Raw genomic sequence first — 19455 nt, 5'->3', positions numbered from 1 at the left:
CGGCGACACTGTAGGAAGACAGCAGGTGTACAAAATGGCAGAGGAGAACGAAGAAGGGCCCAGACCAAAGGGCAAAGGGACATATGGGAGGAAGATGAAGGCAACAGCTATGTCCAGAGGTGAAATGGTCGATCTTGTATATCTGCTGGAGAAGCATGATTATGACTGCAAGCTCCCATTTTATGAGAGTCCCAACAGCAGAAAAGATGCAATTTTGGACAAATTTTTTTGAAATATCTAAGAAAGAAGCATGGAGTGGAGAGATCAAAAGACCAAGTCATTAAGAGATGGCCTGATTTAAAACTGCGTGAGCATGATCATTTGGAACAAATCCATCTCACTATCCAAAAACGTGAGTATACATTTTCGGGGTATCTAATGTGAAAAATATGGATTGCAGCAATGTTGTATTGTGTCTATGCAGGTATGACCTCTAAATTTTTTTTTTTTTCTATTATTACAGGAAATAAAGATAAAGCCAAACAGAGGGAGAGGCAAAAAAGAAGCAATCCTAACCAGACAAGTAAAGATGATGAGAACCACACAGAAGTTAATATTTGCACAACTAAAAGTAGGTACCTTAGCATATATCCACACATTTTTATTCACATTTCAAAAATGCTAAACATATGTTTTCTTTATTAAAGAGAAAAAACACAAGAAAAGAAGACTACATGTGGGTGATTCCAGCTATGGAAAATCAACAGGTGACCACACTGATGTGGACAGTGGCATAACGATGGTAGATCAAGTACGCCGAGTCTTGTGTTAAAGGTTGGTTATTTTTTTTTTTTTTTTTATTAAACTGTACCTATACAACCACAGTGTATTGACATGGAGGATATTGGGATATTGACATCTTAACTTATATTTGGAAATGCAGATGCTACACCAGAAGAGCATATGGGGGTTCAAGAAATGACCAGTTATGACTGCAAATCGGATAACTTGAATGAAGACACTTTGGAGATTGTGGGTACAGATGTCATGAAGCCAACAGATGTGGACATTGCAGAGCCTGCATTATCCTCCCGTAAGTCACATGATCAGGTCTTGTGTCTGTTTGTTATGTTCTATCAAGCATATTAAAGTGGAGTTCCACCCTATTTTTATACTTACCTCCATCTTCTCGCTCCGGGTCACCTGAAAAAGAAATGGATAATCGCATATTTTTTTTTTTTTTACTTACCTCGTAGCGAAGAAAAAATACTTACCTTACTTCCTTCTTCCTCCTTCCTCGGCCGCGGCCCCTCGTCACTTCCTGGCTCTGCAATGATTCCTGGGAGCTGAACGTCATAGCTCCCAGGAATCATTGCGCCTGCACCGGCCCCGACGTCAGTTCCGGGTCGCGCGCGTCATCCCCTTCTAAACAGCTTCTGGGCATGCCCAGAAGCTGTAGAGGGATGACGCGCGCGACCCGGAAGTGACGTCGGGGCCGGCGCAGAGCATCGTGGGACCAAAGAAGGCGGAAGAAGACGCCGAAGGGGATCTCGCTGGCTTCAAGCTGCCCACATCTGAGATGGCAGCGCTGGACAAGACGTTTGCAAGGTAAGTATTTGTCCTAACAGGTAAGTGCAACCCGGGACAGATCAGAGGCTAGCCATTGTGGAATGTACTAGCCCTGACTGTCCCGGGGGTATTAAAAAAAAAAAATCCAGGGTGGAACTCCGCTTTAAGGCCATTAATTAGTATTACTTCCTACACAGAGCACAGTTTGAATCCAACAAGCATTGCCTGTCTGTCTGCTGATTTTCTTCACTGCTGCACTCAACTTCACAAGATTAAGGAAGCAACTAGTTCTATACTGTGTTTACTGCAAAATTCCATTGATATATTTGCTAAATTGTAGGCATACAAGGCAGTCGGAATAGGAGTTTGAAAGGGGGTGGGAGCAGTTCCAAGCTTAGTTGATCTAGTCTTGAATTCATGTTTAAGTTGTTCAAAACATTAAGGTTATCATGTTGTTACTTTCAGTAATAATTTTCAAGAAGCACAAGGTCTCCTTGCAATACTGCCCAGCATATGTGGTTGATTCATATGTTGTGCAAAGAGAAATATGGAACAATGGAGAGTGGCCTTGCATCTGAAATTATGCTTTACTGAATGTTTAAGGACTGTTTGCATGTGCACCATTTGCCTACCTTGTCAGACTTTTTAGAAGTCTACATTTAGCCAGACATTGTGTGTTTTAATTTGTGCTCTGTTCAGCAGGGACCAGCCAATATTAAAATCATGTATGGGTTGTCTGATTGCACGCAAGTTGGTCAATTGATGAGCTTGGGTACAACCAGCCTGGCAGGTTTTTCATTTAATCTATTGCCAGCGGAGAGAGCTTCTAGCAATAATACCTGTTTGTTCTCCCGGTGGCAGGAATGGCTTCCCGCTCCTCCCTCCAGTAGAACACAATGGCTCTATGGGAACGATACAACAGTCAGTGAGGATGGGGCATTCATGCGATTTTTCATTTGCAGGAGAGACACAATTGCACCGTCTGTGGCCTCCTCTGCACGAGTGTATTCTTTAAATTTGGAAACATATCATGTCCTGTTTATTACTGAGAAGGTTTGATCAAACTAAACTAGATGGCTGTAACATGATTGTATGAATGAGAGCATATGACATCATCATGCACCTCCTGACAGTGCAGTATGCTATGTACAGCCACACCTAACTAGATGTTCAAAAGGACATCCATCATGATGGTGAGGGACAAAGTGCAGTTGATCCAATCTGTCCCAAACAAAATAGGCTCACAATAGCAAAAGATATAGTTGAGCCTTTTTCTGACAAATAATGTATGACAAGTACATGTGCAATGTTGAATTGTTTTGATAATGATATTTAAATTCTTTGTTTGTGAAAAGAATCAGAGCAAGAACATAATGTATGTAAACTCTATTTTTTGAGAAAAGTGTTTGAATAAAAGTGGTTCAAAAATGCAATGACTCTTCACTTCAATAAAACACCTTTGTCATTGAAATGTGGTATCTGTGAATGCAACTTCCCAAATGTACCCGCTATGGAAAAGACACTTGTGCAGTTTCTTTCACCCTTTTATTTTTAACCATGCAAGTAGTTGATTCAAAACAGTACAGAAATATATCAAATTCAAAAGTAATAGCAAATGCAAGTACAAAATCACATATAATAATAACATTACAACTGTACAAATTTACTGGATCATATTGCAAACATGTTTTTCACACATGGTATACCATTCTAACTTTGACAGCAGCAAATTACATGTCATTCTGCCAGCTCACTGCACCGATTCCATTAAAATAAGTCAGGTAATCCAGCCTGCTCTGCCGAGCACTTTGTGTTGGTAGCCTGGAATGTACTCGGTCAACAGATGTCAGTCCAGCAAGGCACTCCTGCCCTTCCTCACGGTTATATATGCCAAGTCTCTCAGCTTCCCGATCTGGTGCTGATGCAACATACCCCTGTACATGTCGACGGAGGTAGTTGTGAAGGACACAACATGCCAAAACTATTGTATCTACTTTATACATTGCCAAGTTAATGGCAGTTTGGAAAATGCGGAATCTGTTGGCTAGTATTCCAAAGGCATTTTCGACAACCCTGCGTGCACGGGACAGCCTATAATTGTAGATCCTCTGATCTGTGGTCAAGCCACGCATGGGGAAAGGCTTCAGTAGATGTTCTCCTAACGCAAAGGCATCGTCTGCTATGAAAACAAAATTCAGACCTTCCACATTCTGAGCATTGCTTGGCAAATTAGGTGTCTCATTCTGGAGGCGCCTATAGAATTCGGTATGCTCGATAATACTGGCATCTGAGTGGCGCCCATTTGTACCAATGTCTAAATATAAGAATTCATAGGTTGCATTAACAACTGCCATCATGACAATGCTGAAGAATCCCTTATAGTTGTAGTAAAATGATCCAGAGTTGGCAGGTGGGGTAATTCGAACATGCTTCCCATCTATTGCACCTCCACAGTTTGGGAAGTTCCACATCTCATGAAAATTTTTGGCCACCTGCAACCATTCATCTGTGTTCTTGGGAAACTGTAAAAAAAAAAAAATAATAAATCTGTGCGCCACAGACAGACAACAGTTAACAACTATTATTTTAGACAATTGCAGTTGGTATTGGTAATAGCGGAGAGTAATTAGAAAAATTACCTTTATGTATTCATTCTGTAGAGCAGTGATCAGCGCCTTGCAGGTCTCAGGGATGATCTTGCCAAGGGCCTGCGGGGATATTCTAGTCGTAAATTTTAAGTCCTTCAAGTTTCGCCCTTTTGCCAGATACCGCAGGGTGGCTATCAGCCTTTGTTCTGCACTGATGGCCTCACGCATGGCTGTGTCCTGTTTCTGTATCCGGGGAGTGACAGATGACAGGAGATGCTGGAAGCACTCATCATCCATTCGCAAATAATTCCGAAAATCATCTGGGTTGTTTTCCTGAATCTCAGGGATGAGTTGCATGTGGGAGTACTTTGAACGGTTGAGGAGCCATTCTTTACTCCACGATCTTCGCCTTCTCTGTTTCTTCTGCTTGAGAACATTCTGGATAGCCAGAACGTGCGAGGAAACGAGAGAAAAAACGTGGCCAGACACGAAAAATCCAAACAGCTCATCGCGAAGGCGTGGCTAGAGGGGTCACACGCACATGACATTTCCCCTCACACGTTACAGCGTGGTTACGCATACCGGAAGCTAAGAATCATCGTCCGAGAAAATTTGTATCGTAAGTAACCTCTCCCATTTGCGAATATTATTTAGAGTTGCTAGCAAACAAAAAAAAAAACGGACGGAACGTCGTCCGATTTTCCGATCCTGTGTACTGGGCATTAGATTAACACAAAATTACAAAAATCATGGCAAAAAAAAAAAAGAAATATGATTATATGTTTTGAGTAGTAGTTACAGCTATGCAGGAATAAATGTATTATTCCACTGCCCATAGAGTGAATGTTCACAGTTTTATATTTATGCATTGTTGCTTTTATATGTGGGTCTGGATAGCAGGCAGCCTCTGATTACCACCATGTTGCCTCTGATTAGCAAACACCTGTGGAGCATGGGGGTGAATCTTTTTAAGATGTATCAGTTGTATGTGCCTGTGTAATGATTGAGAACATTTGTAGAGTGTGAAATGCATCTACCATCCAAACTGTTAGGCCCCTTTCACACAGGCGGACCATTCAGATCCGCCTGTCAATTTTTTTGGCGGATCTGAACGGTCCCCCCATGCATTCCTATGTGGCATCGGATGTCAGCGGAGACATGTCCGCTGACATCCGATCCGATCAGTCAAATCCATAGAGATGCATGGAGAACTGACAGCTGTGTCTCCGCACACAGCGCGGAGGCACAGCTGCCATCCTCCTACTCAGCAGGGAATCGGCGGATCGATCCCCCGCTGAGAAAAAGGGACTCCGTCCTACGGACAGTGTGTGTGAAAGGGGCCTTAGGATCCTTTCACACGGGTGGTGCTCCCGGCGGACTCCATTTTGCTCAGCGAGGATTGATCCGCCTGTCCGTTTTCATCCAATCCTATCCGATCCCCCAGACGGATGGAAAATAGGGTTTCCATACATCTGGATTTCACGGACAGGATCAGATAGCAGCAGGCGTCAGTGGACATGTCACCACTGACATCCGCTGCGCCATAGAAGTGCATAGAGCATCCGATCAGGTCCGCCTGAAAAACTGACAGGCGGACCTGATCGGAAAGCCCGTGTGAAAGGGGCCTTAGTGTCCTGCGGTGTCACTTTGGGAACTGTGATGTGCAGCCACTTCTTTTGGAACTATGAAATGGCACAGGATTCGGATAACATGGGTGTGAACACCCACGCAAACCAATTCCAGTGCAGACCAAAAAAAGGGTCCTGCACCATTTTGGTGCAAATGTGATGCCAAATTTCGGGCATACAGTTTGTAAGGCTGAATTTGCATCACACAGACATCGCATGTGATCTGCACAGCAATGTGGTGCGAATCACATGCGATGTCTGTCATCGCACAAGTGTGAACCCAAAAAGTGGAGGTAAACTCTCCTATCCTTTTCAGCCAGGGAAGCTGCCATCTTGGCATCTGTTTAACTTCTTCCCATCCGCGCTACAGCCTATATACGGCTGCAGCGCGGACTTGAATTTTTGGGAGGCCGTTTTTAAACGGCCTCCCAGAAGCAGTCTCCCCGCGCGCTCCCGCGAGCGCGCATCGGGGAAAATCTGTGTCGGCCATGTCCCTTGGACACAGCCAATCACAGATCGTGGTGAATGGCCAATCACAGCAGCCATTCACCACGTGATCGGACCGTCCAATGAGAGATGATCTCATATGTAAACATATGAGATCATCTCTCATCGCCGGCGCTCCTTCACACGGAGCCTGCAGTGTGAGGAAGGAGGGAGAGCTGCACAGCGCTGGGGACAGAACAAATGTAATCAGGGCACTGATCACCAGTGCCCTGATTACTAGAGGTAAAAAAAAGCATACACACAGTGCCCGCCATCAGTGCCCCCCATCAATGCCCACAATCAGTGCCCATAGTGCTGTCAGTCAGTGCCCATCAGTGCCTGCTCATCTAGGCACTGATGAGCACTGACTGGCAGCGCTATGGGCACTGAGTGTGGGCACTGATGGTGCTGCCCATCAGTGCCGCCCATCAGTGCTCATCAGTGCCACCCGTCAGTGTCCATCAGTGCCATCCGCCAGTGCCCATCAGTGCCGCCTATCAGTGCCCATCAGTGCCACCCGTCAGTGCTGCCTCTCAGTGCCCAGCAGTGCCACCTCTCAGTGTCCAGCAGTGCCGCCTATCAGTGCTCATCAGTGCCGCCTATCAGTGCGGCATATTAGTACCTCCTCATCAGTGCCCATAAGTGCCACCTCATCAGTGCCCATAAGTGCCACCTCATCAGTGCCCATCAGTGCAGCCTCATCAGCGCACATCAGTGAAGGAGAAAAATTTATTTTCAAAATTTACTCGCAGAAAATAAGAAAAACTTTTTTTTTTTTCAAAATTTTCTCTTTTTTCTTTTTTTTTGTAAAAAATAAAAAACCCAGAGATGATTACATACCACCAAAAGAAAGCTCTATTTGTGTGAAAAAAATGATAAAAATTTCATATGGGTACAGTGTAGCATGACCGCGCAATTGTCAGTCAAAGTGTGAGAGCGCTGAAAGCTAAAAATTGGTCTGGATGGGAAGGGGGTTTAAGTGCACAGTAGGCAAGTAGTTAATATTTAACTGCCATGATGCTGCACATATGATCAGTTACGACACCAGACATTGGATGGTTTGACAGTTTGGTCGAAAGAAAAACGAATGTGACAGGTACATTTCCAGCACGTGCCGGAAATGTAACTGTTTTTTAAACTGTTAATGGGATGGGTGGATTTACTTCCACTTTAGGTACTTGGCAAAAAATGTTATTGTACTTTTAAAAGCTGTCTGTTTTTAATTTTATTTTCTTTTAGAGTTGTTTTTAATCCACCTAAAGCAAATGGGCGGTCCAACCAGGCAGGTATAACCTTTTCATCTCCAATTTGGATGGAACATTAAATTTAAGTGGTTATAATGGGCATGGGTTATAATTAACCAGCTGTATATGTAGAGGACAACAAAGGTAGATGGCTGGAAAAGGCCATATTGCTATTTGTGTGTGCTGCAGATAATAAGATCAGCCAACAGTCACTCTAAATTATGTATAGTTTTATCTCTCAAAAAGAACACCTTATTTGAGTTAATATATCCCTGCAATACATGTAAAATGTGCCAATGTTGTTTCTCTTTGAATCTGCCTGAAATCCAGTAAGCACTTAACTTCCTGTAGTGAGCTGACAACACTGGCTCTTCTGCACTTAAACACTTAAATCCCAAGCAATGTTGTCAGCCCTGCCTGGTCCCTGGTGGTTTACAAAACACCTTCCCTTATGTTATGGTGATGAGGAGAGGGGTGAAGTTCTGTAGGGCAACAGTGGGAAAATAAGGAAGTGGTGCTGACAACACTGCTTAGGGTTTCAGTGCAGTAGAGGCAGCATTGGCAGCCCACTACAGGGAGTTAACCCGGCCATAGATGGATTGAATCTACCCAGTTGAGCAGGGACAGGGTACCCATCTATGAGAAGCTGGTTGTACCAAGTCGTTGAGTACTACCAGCCTGTCGGATATTTTACATGCAATTACTGCCAGCAGCTATTGGCAGTAGCAGTAATCATTGTGTTCTGCTAGCTGGAAAGGCTCCCTGCCAGTAGAACACAATAGCGCTGTGGGAGGGATTTCCCCATCAACACTAATTGTGTTGATGTGAGAATCAAGTAATTTTCCTTCATTCATGGTGAAGGAAAAGAAAATGTAATAATCTATGGCTTGCCTTGGGAGCTTACTGGTTTTCTAATGGATCAACAGGTATTTTATTTTATTGCAGCATATTTAACAAATCATGAGAAAACGTGCATGCTTGCCATAAATGTACTGCATACAGGGAGGATTTACTAAAACTGATGCAGACAGAATCTGGTACAGCGGCGCATGGTAGCCAATCAGGGTGTAAGTTCAACTTGTTCAAATAAAGTGAATGTAAAGTCTTTTTTCTGTAAAAATAACAAACATGTTATACTTACCTATCCTGTTTTCGGGTCCCTCTTCGGTGTTCCTGGCCCCTCCCTCCTGTTGAGTGCACCCACAGCAAGCAACTTGCTATGGGGGCACCCGAGCCGAGCCAAAGTTCCCTGTGTCCATTCAGACACGGAGCTGTGGTTTGGCCCCACCCCCTCTCTCTCCTGACTGGTTAACTGACTTTGATCGACAGCAGTGGGAGCCAATGGCGCTGCCTCTGTTTCTCAGCCAAAGAGAAGGGAGAATCCCGGACGGCTGAGGCAGTCGTTCACATCACTGGATGGAGACCAGGCTCAGGTAAGGGCAGAGGGGGGCTGCTACACACAGAAGGTTTTTTTTTATATTATTGCATAGAATGCATTAAGATAAAAAAAAAAAAAACTTCTAACTTTACAACCACTTTAAGCTTTGAAAATAAAACCTGGAAACTGATAGGTTTCCATGCAGAAATGCATCAGATTTTGCACACTCTGGCTTTAGTGAATGTCCCCATATGTTATTTTTTTTTTTTCCAGGAATACACTTTGAAAAATGATCTTTTCTTCTTGCTTGGGTTCCTTGCTAAGTTATGTACTCTTTGTTAGCTTCTTTTATTTTTTAACATTTACAAAATCATTAAGCGATACCACTTACCTTTGTGATTTGTTTGTGAAGAACATTACCAGGGGCCAGAGAACGGCTCCTGTAATCATGCAGTGTCCTGAAGGGCTTCCTGAAATGGTAAAATGTTTATTAAAATGTAAACACTGGTAAAGATCTTATAGCAAAGAAGAGTTGTCATTTCAAGCGATTTCAAGCAAACTGTCATTTTTTTTAAACAGTCCATCAGCAGGGGTATACAATAAGTGATGCAAAAATGCTGCAATACTCACTCACTCTCCTGTGCTGTCTCCCTACAGTAATTCCTTTCAACCACTAGATGTATTTAAATTATTGGGGTCAATGATGTGCAGTGTCATTCTCCCACTCCCTTACAGTTTGTGAGATTTCACAAATTATGTGGACAACTTACAAATATTGCTTCTCTAGAGTGTCCGGTTTTCTTTTGAACTTAGTGCATCTAGCTGTGCATAGCTCCATCCGCACAGCCACATCATTTATTTACATTGCACCACAAGTTTCATTTATCACTGCAGCAAAGGGACTGTGATATCAAGCAGGCACAAGTAAAGTGACCTCACTGCACTTGTAGTTCACAGCTTACTTTCTACAGGCCAATAACAGAGGGTTTGTACCTCTGTATGTTCCGGAGGCTGAGTGATGTTGTGACGTCATCACGCCAGGCTGGAAGTGCGGCATTGTGTCCCCAAGATGAGGTTTTCTGTACAGTGCTGTTTCCTGGGTTCTAACTTGTTTCTATATTTTAATAAGTTGATTTGCCGAATCATACAAATTGGTTTCCTGGCTGTTCTTTTTCCTTATTACTTGCTGTTCATCCACCAGATTGGATGTGAGCCTTTGCAGAGCACAGGAATAAAGCTGGCCGTAGATACATTTTCTTTCCTGCCACTTCCTGCAGAGATATTGTGTTCTACAGGCGGCGGGGGGGGGGGGGGGGGGTTTGTTCTGAGTGGAACCTGTCCTGTTAAACCTCTGTATGGTCTTGGCCACCATGCTGCAGTTCCGTTTCAGGGTCTTGGCAATCATCCTATAGCCTAGGCCATCTTTATGTAGAGCAACAATTCTTTTTTTCAGATCCTCAGACAGTTCTTTGCCATGAGGTGCCATGTTGAACTTCCAGTGACCAGTATGAGAGAGTGAGAGCGAAACATCAACTTTGACACACCTGCTCCCCATTCACACCTGAAACCTTGTAACACTAACGAGTCACACCGAGGAGGGAAAATGGCTAATTGGGCCACATTTTCACGAGCAGCCATCCCTGCCAGGAGGAAGACACAGTGATTATTGCTAGCGGCTATAGCTGCTGCCAACAATTGCATTAAAAATGCTGGTTGTACCAGAGCCGACTGATTAGTCAACTTGGGTACAATCAGCCTGCCTATAAATGGTTCGAATCCTGGCCACAATTCGCACCATCTATGGCCGGCCTTAGAGCTGCCCAGTTTCTTATAACAAGCGCCTTTCGACCACTCTTACTTAGGGGGTCGTTCCATTCTGGTAAGCCTGGAGTTTGCCCACTGTGTGGTGATGTGGAGGTGATGCGGAGAGCACAACTGAGGATTTCAACTTTACAGTGTCGCACTTTTTTATGTGGTGAATTGCTCTGAGGACTTTTCATAATTTTGTCATTTGATACTTATGTCTGTGCATTTCACAATATTGAAGGAATATATTTTTTAGTCACTTGTATGTTTAGCGCTACACTTAAAATTTTATTTGTTTAGCATCACATATCCTTAAAATTTCCCCTTTTCAGAAGAGTGGGTATGTCTGCACAATGTACTCACCAGGACCAGTTTCACAGGTGGAAGGGAACTGCCTGAGCTTGTGACCATCATATAGGCCAGATTCATAGACCCACCAAAATGGACGCTCTCCAAAGAGAAACCTACAAAATCACATTAATAAACAAGCGTAAATTCGTCAGCAAATACTTTCCCCAGGAACAGGTTCTAATACTGGTACAACTCCCAAGCAATATGGTAGGTTACCCTCTCCCCAAAATGCTGAGCACCTCAAGGCTCTGTACCTCTGAGAGACAGTTGAGTCTGACACTTTTGAGATTATAAGATGTGACAGTGAAATAGGTTTCTTTTTAGTAAAATGTGTTATTTGTTAAGGACACAATCATTTTAAACTTCAAATGTATTTTTATAAAATGTTGGCTTTATGTCCAGAGATACCAAGCAACTTTGCAAATGTAATCTCTTACCTATTTCTTTCCTTATGCTTCGATAGTTGTGATCACAGGTCATGGTCAATGTAAACTCTGCTTTGCTTACATTTAGCTTGTCTACAATCTACACTGAAGATCCGGATAGCTGCACTTCAAAAGCGATCCTCTTTATTGTATAAGACCAAAATAACTGGCTATTACAGACACAGCGGGGGAGATGGAGGTTGCTGTGTTTCACGCTATCAGCGTGTACTGATAACCTACTGGATCTGAACACTAGAATTACTTAAGCCTTGTACACACGCAACAATTTTTGGCCGTGAATTTTCAGCCCACGTCCAATCGCCCGATTGTCGGCTTGTTAGTATGATGCTTCCGACAACCGACTGCGACTTTTCGGCCGAACAAAATCTAGTGTGCAGGCTATAAAATTTTTGTTGGCCGGCACCAGAACGGCCGATTGTTCTTCAGTCAGTACAGATTTCGGCAGACAAAAATGTGATGAGCAAGACTGGGCATGCTCAGAGAAGAAAAAACACACGAAAAGTAAACCTGAACATGACATCACTTCTGCAGTTGGTTGTTGTTGGCCGAGAAAATTTGTGTGCAGTCTAGAGCACATTTCAACCAACACAACAACACTGGACAAAAGACGGTCGATTGGTCGGCCAACAATCGTTGCGTGTGTACAAGGCATAATATACACTTCATACAGCTTTTCCTTATTAGCGAGTGATCGGTCCATATCCATGAAGCACAGAGCCGGCAAAATTAATCTCCAGCTTCAGCGCTCTAGGCATCGGCATTGGTTCCTCTCATGGGCCACTAGGTCACTGCAACACACAGTAGTGACTTAGTGGCCAGCAGGAGAAACCATGGGGAGCACAGGGGAACACTCTGGAGAAACCATGGGGTGCACAGGGAGACACTCTATCCAATACACCTGAAAGTGTCAGTAGCAGCAGCACCAGTATTCTCTTTTTTTATGGTGAAAGGGTCACTTTTAGAGAGCTACTGTGTTTAGAAACTACAATTATCTTCTAAAGCAGCGGTTCCTCACCTGGACAACACAACCAGGATATTTAGGAGTATGCAAAAAAAATTAATAATGACAGACAAAGCCAGTGGTGCAGCCACGAGTTTGTAAACACAGTTAAGGAACAGTTGTCTGGTTATGGGGAATTTAGCAGGTGCAGAGAGTGGACAGGCCAATGGGAGCCTGAAAGCCAAACAAGTGTGCAGAACCACAATGGCGCCGAAACCCAAAGACTGCCTGGCCCTAATGCTGCTGCACCAGAATCGACTCAACCCAAGGACTGCCAGAGTCGCATCAGCCATCAGTCTGCCAATAGGTGAGACACGCTCCACTTCATCCACAGAGCACTATATGCGCTACTGGAGCCCTTCTTGAAGTCCAAGATGCAGGTGAGCCACCAGGCTGTACACTTGCATCATTTGCAACCTCCATAGCCCAGACTACCTTCATGGAGGGATACCCAGACAACAGTGTCTCCAAAACCCCAGAGGGAATCCCGTGTCACAGGCTGTACTCCAAACACCAAGATGACTCTGGATCCATTACTGCAACATGTTACACCCCAAGGAGCCCCCACCTCAGCTTTCCCCCTCCACTCCTTCTTGATAACAACACTGACAGCGCAGAACTTTTACTCACACTGACACAGAGGCATTTTTTCCTGCCAGTGACACCACCAACTAAGGGACATTGTTTACTTAAACGGATGCCAGATCATTTCTTCCTTTTAATCACTGTTAGCCCCATATTTTGCACGGCCAATAAACTCTTCAATTTATTGTGATTTACCACAGCCACTGGCGCAATTCAGTGCATGGTGGAACCAATAAATATGGTTTGAATAGCCAAAAATGTCCCCACCCCATCTCATTCTCAGACCCAAAGATTTACAAAAGTTCCCAGTTATACACCAGTGCAAGCCTCAGCAGCAGGAGCAGGAGGAATGGAGGATTTTATGTCACCCTGTCCACCAACACCAGTGACAGCATGCAGTCACACCAAGCACTCTACCTTGGAAAAGGGGGGACAATTTATAGAAATGGGATACCAAGGAGGTAGCCAAGTGACCAAAATGTTGTAAACCACCGCTCTAAAGGAATTTTCTTTAATATTTTGAATGCTGTTGCTGTTGCATATACATATATAGATGAAATTGTGTTCTTTGCAAATTCCTCATTTGGATTCCTTAGTTGTAACATGGTTATTGTTCATGATGGATGAAACCTATCCCTGGATGGGGGTCAGTGCATTTTTTTTCTTTGTGATGCAAACCCCTTACAATAAAGAATTAAAAAAAAAAAAATTAGGGACAATAATTCCCTTAACCCTTTCGCTGCCAGGTCTGTCTGGGGGGGCTGCAGCGCTGGGATTTTGTGTACAACTGTGTAAACCCCCTCCCCCCAGCCACGTATTTAGGGATGCCATCTCATCCCTTTAACCACTTGCCGACCGCCGCATGACTATTTACTGAGCGGTCAGCCCCTCACAGGCAAAGTGACATAGTACTACGTCGCTAGCCTGTGAGGCTCTAGGACGCGAGCGCGCGCCGCTGGAGACGCGCTCCCGCACGGTGACGGACCCCCCCGTGGGTGTGCCCGGCGGACCCGATGTCCGCCGGGCACTCGCGATCGCCCGATACACCGGAAGAAAGGCAGGCGGCTAATGTAAACAAACCGCCTGTCATTCTTCCCTCTGTAAGAATGGAGATCATACGGTTCTACTATGTAGGACCGTTGATCTCTGATCTTACACTAGTAGCCACAGCCAATCACAGTTAGAAACACGCCCCTAGGGACACACTTAACCCCTCCCTCTCCAATAAAGTTAACTCCTTCACTGCCAGTGTCATTTTTACAGTAATAGTGCATATGTATAGCACTGATTACTGCAGTAATGTCACTGGTAACCCCAAAAGTGTCAAAAATGTCAGTCAGGGGTGCGATCTGTCCGCCGCAATGCCCAGAAGCTGTTCAGAAGGGAATGACGTGCGCGCACCGGAACTGACGTCGGGGCCGGTGCAGGCGCATTGATTCCTGGGAGCGATGACGTTCAGCTCCCAGGAATCATTGCAAAGCCAGGAAGTGACAAATCGCCGTGGCCGCCGAGGGGAGGAAGGAAGTAAGGTAAGTATATTTTCTTCTATACGAGGTAAGTAAAAAAAAAAAAAAATTGCGATTATCCATTTGTTTTTCAGGTGACCCGGAGCGAGAAGATGGAGGCAAGTATAAATTTAGGGTGGAACTCCACTTTAACATGGGTTCATACCCAGCAATAACCCCCCTCCCATACTACACACAGATATACAAAAGGACTGGGATTTCTTGCTATTGGCCATCCATCAGTTGTTTTTATAAAGACATGTTGTTCTTTTTCGCAGGACAAAGAATTGGCCTTGCAGAGGACGTTTGCACTTTAATGGCACGCATAATGAAGCAATATCCCCTTGATAAAAGCTGCCCTTCAGGAAATGAAATTGCTTTTATCATTTCTTGCACAGTTTGCAAAACATGTTGCAAGCAGTGTTATCAAAATTACACTTTCCCAACATCAACTGCTTGCAAAATTCTCCCACACCTAACAAGCTATAAATTGCTGCACAACCCTCGATTATCTATGCACGATGTGGAGTTCAATCCAATACTTTTATTTTGTTTTTGTTGGGAAGGGGTCTGAACCTCTGTAAGGTTCATATTGCTGTCAGAGTTACCTGCTGGGGATCACCCTACAAATCCTTTGCTGATGACACAACAGGAAATCTCCCCTAAGGAAGGGGAAATCCCAACTTTGCCAACTGTCACTACTCTACCTGCTCCATTGTCAACTGTCACAGTAGTTGGAGTTCCTTTCACTTTCATGTGACAATTAAGCTGGCTATACACGACTTACATTCTGGCAGAGTAGGGCTGAATAAGCTGAAATTAAAGCTGCGGGTGGCCCTTTCGGCAATTTTCTGCCTGGCTCCCTCGATTTTGAAGTTACCATATGTCGAGGTGCATGAAAAATTGTCAGCTGAATAGTGGCTCATCTAATCAGATGCAATCACTGTTCCGGTGTAATGTTAAAAAACCCTACCCCGTGAAAGTTCCCTACCCTCGTCACTTCCTGTGCACGTACGTCATTGAACAGCTTCCCACTGCGCATGCTCACAGCTGCGGAGGGTAGGGAATTTTCAAGGGGTAGTATTTTTTAATGTTACACCGCGTCATATATCAGCTGTTGCCACACGTCCTACTGCACATGGGCAGCCACTACATTAAATCATCTCCACTCCAACCCTGAGATTTCCCTGCGGGCGCCCGTCATTCATCAGCAGGTGCGGCGTCCCACATGATCTCGGCTCCGTGATTTATATTTTCATAGACCCGCCGCCGCTTTTACATTTTGGAGCAGAGATCAGGGAAGTCTGACGGGTTGGAGCGGAGATGATTTAATGTTGGAGCGGAGACGATTTAATGTATGCGCGGCAACAGCTAATGCGGTGTAACGTTAAAAAACACTACCCCGTGAAAATTCCCTACCGTCCGCAGCTGTGAGCATGCGCAGTGGGAAGCGGCTCAGCTGTTGAATGACGTACGTGCACAGGAAGTGACGGGGGTAGGGAATTTTCACGGGTAGGGTTTTTTCACGGAACACCGGTATTCGGAAAGCCATGGGTGCTCTCTGATTACAATACTCAGCAGTGGAGATTCTAACATTTATGCTGTTTAGTATGGGGGGAGGGGGGGAATAGGTGAGGGGAGGTTATGGGGGGGGGGGGAAGAAGTGCACCTTAATACAGATCCTAGGTAGGATGGCTGAGGTCTAGACTGAACCAGAGGGAGGACAGAAATATTTTACCACGAACAATACATATGAACGGCAGAGAAAACCTGCATGTACTCTATTAGTTTCGGGGACACCATAATGGTTCGAGCATCAAAATAACCATAACAATCCACCAAAGTAGTAATGAAGACCTAGATCCAAGCAAAAGTGGAGGAGGGAGCCAGTTGTCCACTGGCATGTGGGTTGGTGTGGGTGGCAGGTAAGCAAGCCCATTTGCGTGCAAATTTTGAACGAGACTGGTGTGGGTCCACTGAGAGGCCCACCGATTCTGTAGATCTCAAAGCACATAGATCAGCGGTCAATTCTGCAACTGTGGGGGCAGTGTCGGACATCCAGTGGTGCAGTATCAGCCTGCGGGCCACCATCAGGCAAGTCACTATCCAATGTTTATGGAGGGAAAAAGGTTTTCGTGAGTGCCTCGGCAGTGGGGTAGTGATCTTGTCCAAGCAGTTAAATAGTAAAGGGTAAATGTCCTGAGGGAGTAGTACTCCTGTCATTTTTGCTATGTAGCGGGACACTTTGCTCCAGAAGGATGCTATTGGAGGGCAAGACCATAACTTGTGTAGGAGGGAAGGGAAGCGTTCCTGGCAGAGAGTGCAGTAATAGTGAGCTATGTCTTTGGACCATCGCATGTGCGGGATATATGCTCCATGAAGTATCTTGAATTGCTGCTCTCTCCAGAATTCATTGGAGGCCTGTGCACAGGCAGCAACATAACCTTGAATGGCCTTCTTCTGGGCGTTAGGTGAATTTAGGATCTTATTCCAGGATTTGGCTATGGAATGTGAGACTCCCTTCAAAAGTTCCTGATTGAGAGGCTTGTACAACTGCGATATCATGTGTTTAACCTGCTGTATCCAGGAGTCCAGCAAGGTAGGGTGGAAACGTTGAGAGGGGGCACGACATAGATCTGTCACATAGCTAACACATTGCCTATAGTAGAGATAATGGCTTTTGGGCAGACCGTAGGTCTCTGCAAAGCATGAGAAACTCAGCGGTTTGCCCATGCCCACGTCAAAGTGTTGTGACAGCAGTTTTATCCCCTTTGATGACCACGTCTCATACACCGAGTGCTGCTGCGCCTGGGGGAACCCGGGGTGGCTGTGAATGGGCAGGTATCTAGATAATCTCTGTGGTGACCCAAGTCTCCTCCGCACCTCCCTCCAAGCTTAATGAGATCTTTAATGGTTGTGCCAATTTAAAGAAGGATTCCAGCTATGGATATTTTTTTTACATTTAGTTACATTGGTCCAGCTTAGAACAATGAAACTATGCATATACCATACCTGGAAATTAGTGATACCGATATTTTGGTCATCGGATATCAGTATCGGCCGATATTTTCGGACATGTAAAAAAATTGTATTTTTTTTTTCTAAAGGTACTCCTTGTGGAGGGATCTGGGGATCGAAAAGACCCAAAACCCCTCCTCGGCACTGAAAAGCATTCAAAACGGCAAGTTTGGCTGTTTTGAATGCGGTCAGTTTTTTTAATTCGGTGCCGAGTACCCGGAAGTGATGTCATGACATCACTTCCGGGTTTTTTACATGGAGACCGGCACAAGCGCACTTGCGGCCGGGATACCGGCTTTCATGTGGACACATCTTCATGCTACACCGGGTCTTTTCTTCGGCGGCGGCGGTGGAGGTAGGATGCCCGGGTCTCAGCCGCATCGGTTGTCATTACAAGTCAGCCGACCGTCGGGTATGGACACTGGTACCATGGTGATGCCTCTAGCTGCAGGCATCACCCCAGGACATGCACTTTCCCTAAATATCGGCAATATCGGTAACCTCAGGGGCCGATTCCGATATATCGGGGAAAGTGCATATCGGCCCCCGATATATCGGTATTGCCGATAATCGGTCATCTCTACTGGAAATCACCATAGTAGACATGGCTACTCTAGTGATCTCAACATGCTTCCAGGTCCCGAGTCAAGTAACTGGCTTGCTGCATTCTGAACACAGGAGTTTGCCCACTTGGTACACGTGCCGTTCAGAATGCTTTGCATTTCCTGAATGAATACAAAGCATTCTCTAAACGGACGAAGTAGAGCGTGTGATGTCACAGCCCAACCCTATTCTCTGAATAGCACTGATTCTTCTGTGTTCAGAATGTAGCAGGCCAGGCACTCAACACGAAACCTGGAAGTAATTGCAGATCACTGGAATAGGTGTGTATACTTCCAGCTTCCAGGGGATCTGCCAAGTATAGTATATGCAGAGTTACATTGGTCCAACCATGTAATTATGTATAAAAATATCCATACCTGGAATTCATCTTTAAATTCCCTGGATGAAAGTGACATTAGCATTTTTCGTCAAGCACAGGGCACATGGTGCTATAGCAAAGAAAAAATCCCCAGCATCCTTCCAGACAAACATGCTGTCTGGAGGGATTAGCAAGGAGCAAGTACACCCACAGGGATGCTCTTATTTATGCTGTCTGCCTCTTCTGCCACATACAAGTGTTTCATGGGAACCTGAGGGCCACTACTGTTTTCAGTGATATTTAGGGCTATAGAAACAATTTTAGGACTGAAAACTGCTAGATGGCATGCATCAACCAGGTATGTAGAACACAATAACAGTGTTTACATTTTTTTAGGGTTGCCGTTTCATTGTAATGAACAAAGGTAACTCCCCTTATGCCAGTAGTACGTTTCAAATCCCTTCTATGGATACAAAAAAAATCATTGTGAAGTACATATGTCTTACCATTTGAATACCAGGTTCAGCCACTCACAGATTAGTTCTATCCACAGAACAGTCACTCCCAGTCTGTGCTGGAGGGCGTATGCCAGAGGAAAGTACAGGAGATATATGGTGCCGGGGTCACCCAGGTAAGTCAGCCACAACCACAATTCTTCAGAACCATGAAGGAGCTCTTGCAAGGTGCCAGCAAACGCAGCACCAGTGATGTGTATGTCATCCATCTACAAAAGAGCACAATACAGTAAAACCTTTGATTGAGAGTAACTTGGTTTTAGAGCGTTTTGCAAGACAACACTTTTTTTTTTTATAAATCTTGACTTGACAAGTAGCGTCACGTCACAACTGAGTATAAAAGAGAAGAGAGATGCCTCCAAGTGTAGGAATATGGTTACATCTAATGAAGGCACAAAATTTAGCAACTCATATGGTTGATGATTAAAACAGACACATCTAAGGGCTCTTTCACACGGGCGATCAGTTTTTTGG

General features: G+C 44.7%; 2 protein-coding genes across 3 annotated transcripts in view; both read right to left on the bottom strand.

Moving 5' to 3' along the window:
• Positions 1–19196, bottom strand: part of G6PC3 (glucose-6-phosphatase catalytic subunit 3) — a 29781-nt gene extending 10585 nt beyond the window's left edge. For both annotated transcript variants that reach the window (XM_082272565.1, XM_082272564.1), the window contains exons 1-3: positions 18973–19196; positions 11003–11103; positions 9225–9303 (exon numbers count right to left, since the gene is read on the bottom strand). In XM_082272565.1, the coding sequence (XP_082128691.1) occupies positions 9225–9303; positions 11003–11103; positions 18973–19190 (398 nt within the window). In that variant the 5' untranslated portion in view covers positions 19191–19196. The remainder of the gene's footprint in view (positions 1–9224; positions 9304–11002; positions 11104–18972) is intronic.
• Positions 3240–4454, bottom strand: LOC309566937 (putative nuclease HARBI1; the record flags this gene model as incomplete). The annotated part of the gene is made up of 2 exons (XM_082272264.1): positions 3240–4031; positions 4149–4454. The coding sequence occupies 2 exons, from the start codon at positions 4452–4454 to the stop codon at positions 3240–3242; spliced, it is 1098 nt and encodes a 365-aa protein (XP_082128390.1).
• Positions 19197–19455: the final 259 nt, after the last annotated feature.

Source organism: Pelophylax lessonae (assembly GCF_965119305.1).
Source record: "Pelophylax lessonae genome assembly, chromosome: 11".
Classification (NCBI taxonomy): Eukaryota; Metazoa; Chordata; class Amphibia; order Anura; family Ranidae; genus Pelophylax; species Pelophylax lessonae.
This window is presented reverse-complemented; position numbering and strand designations above follow the sequence as displayed.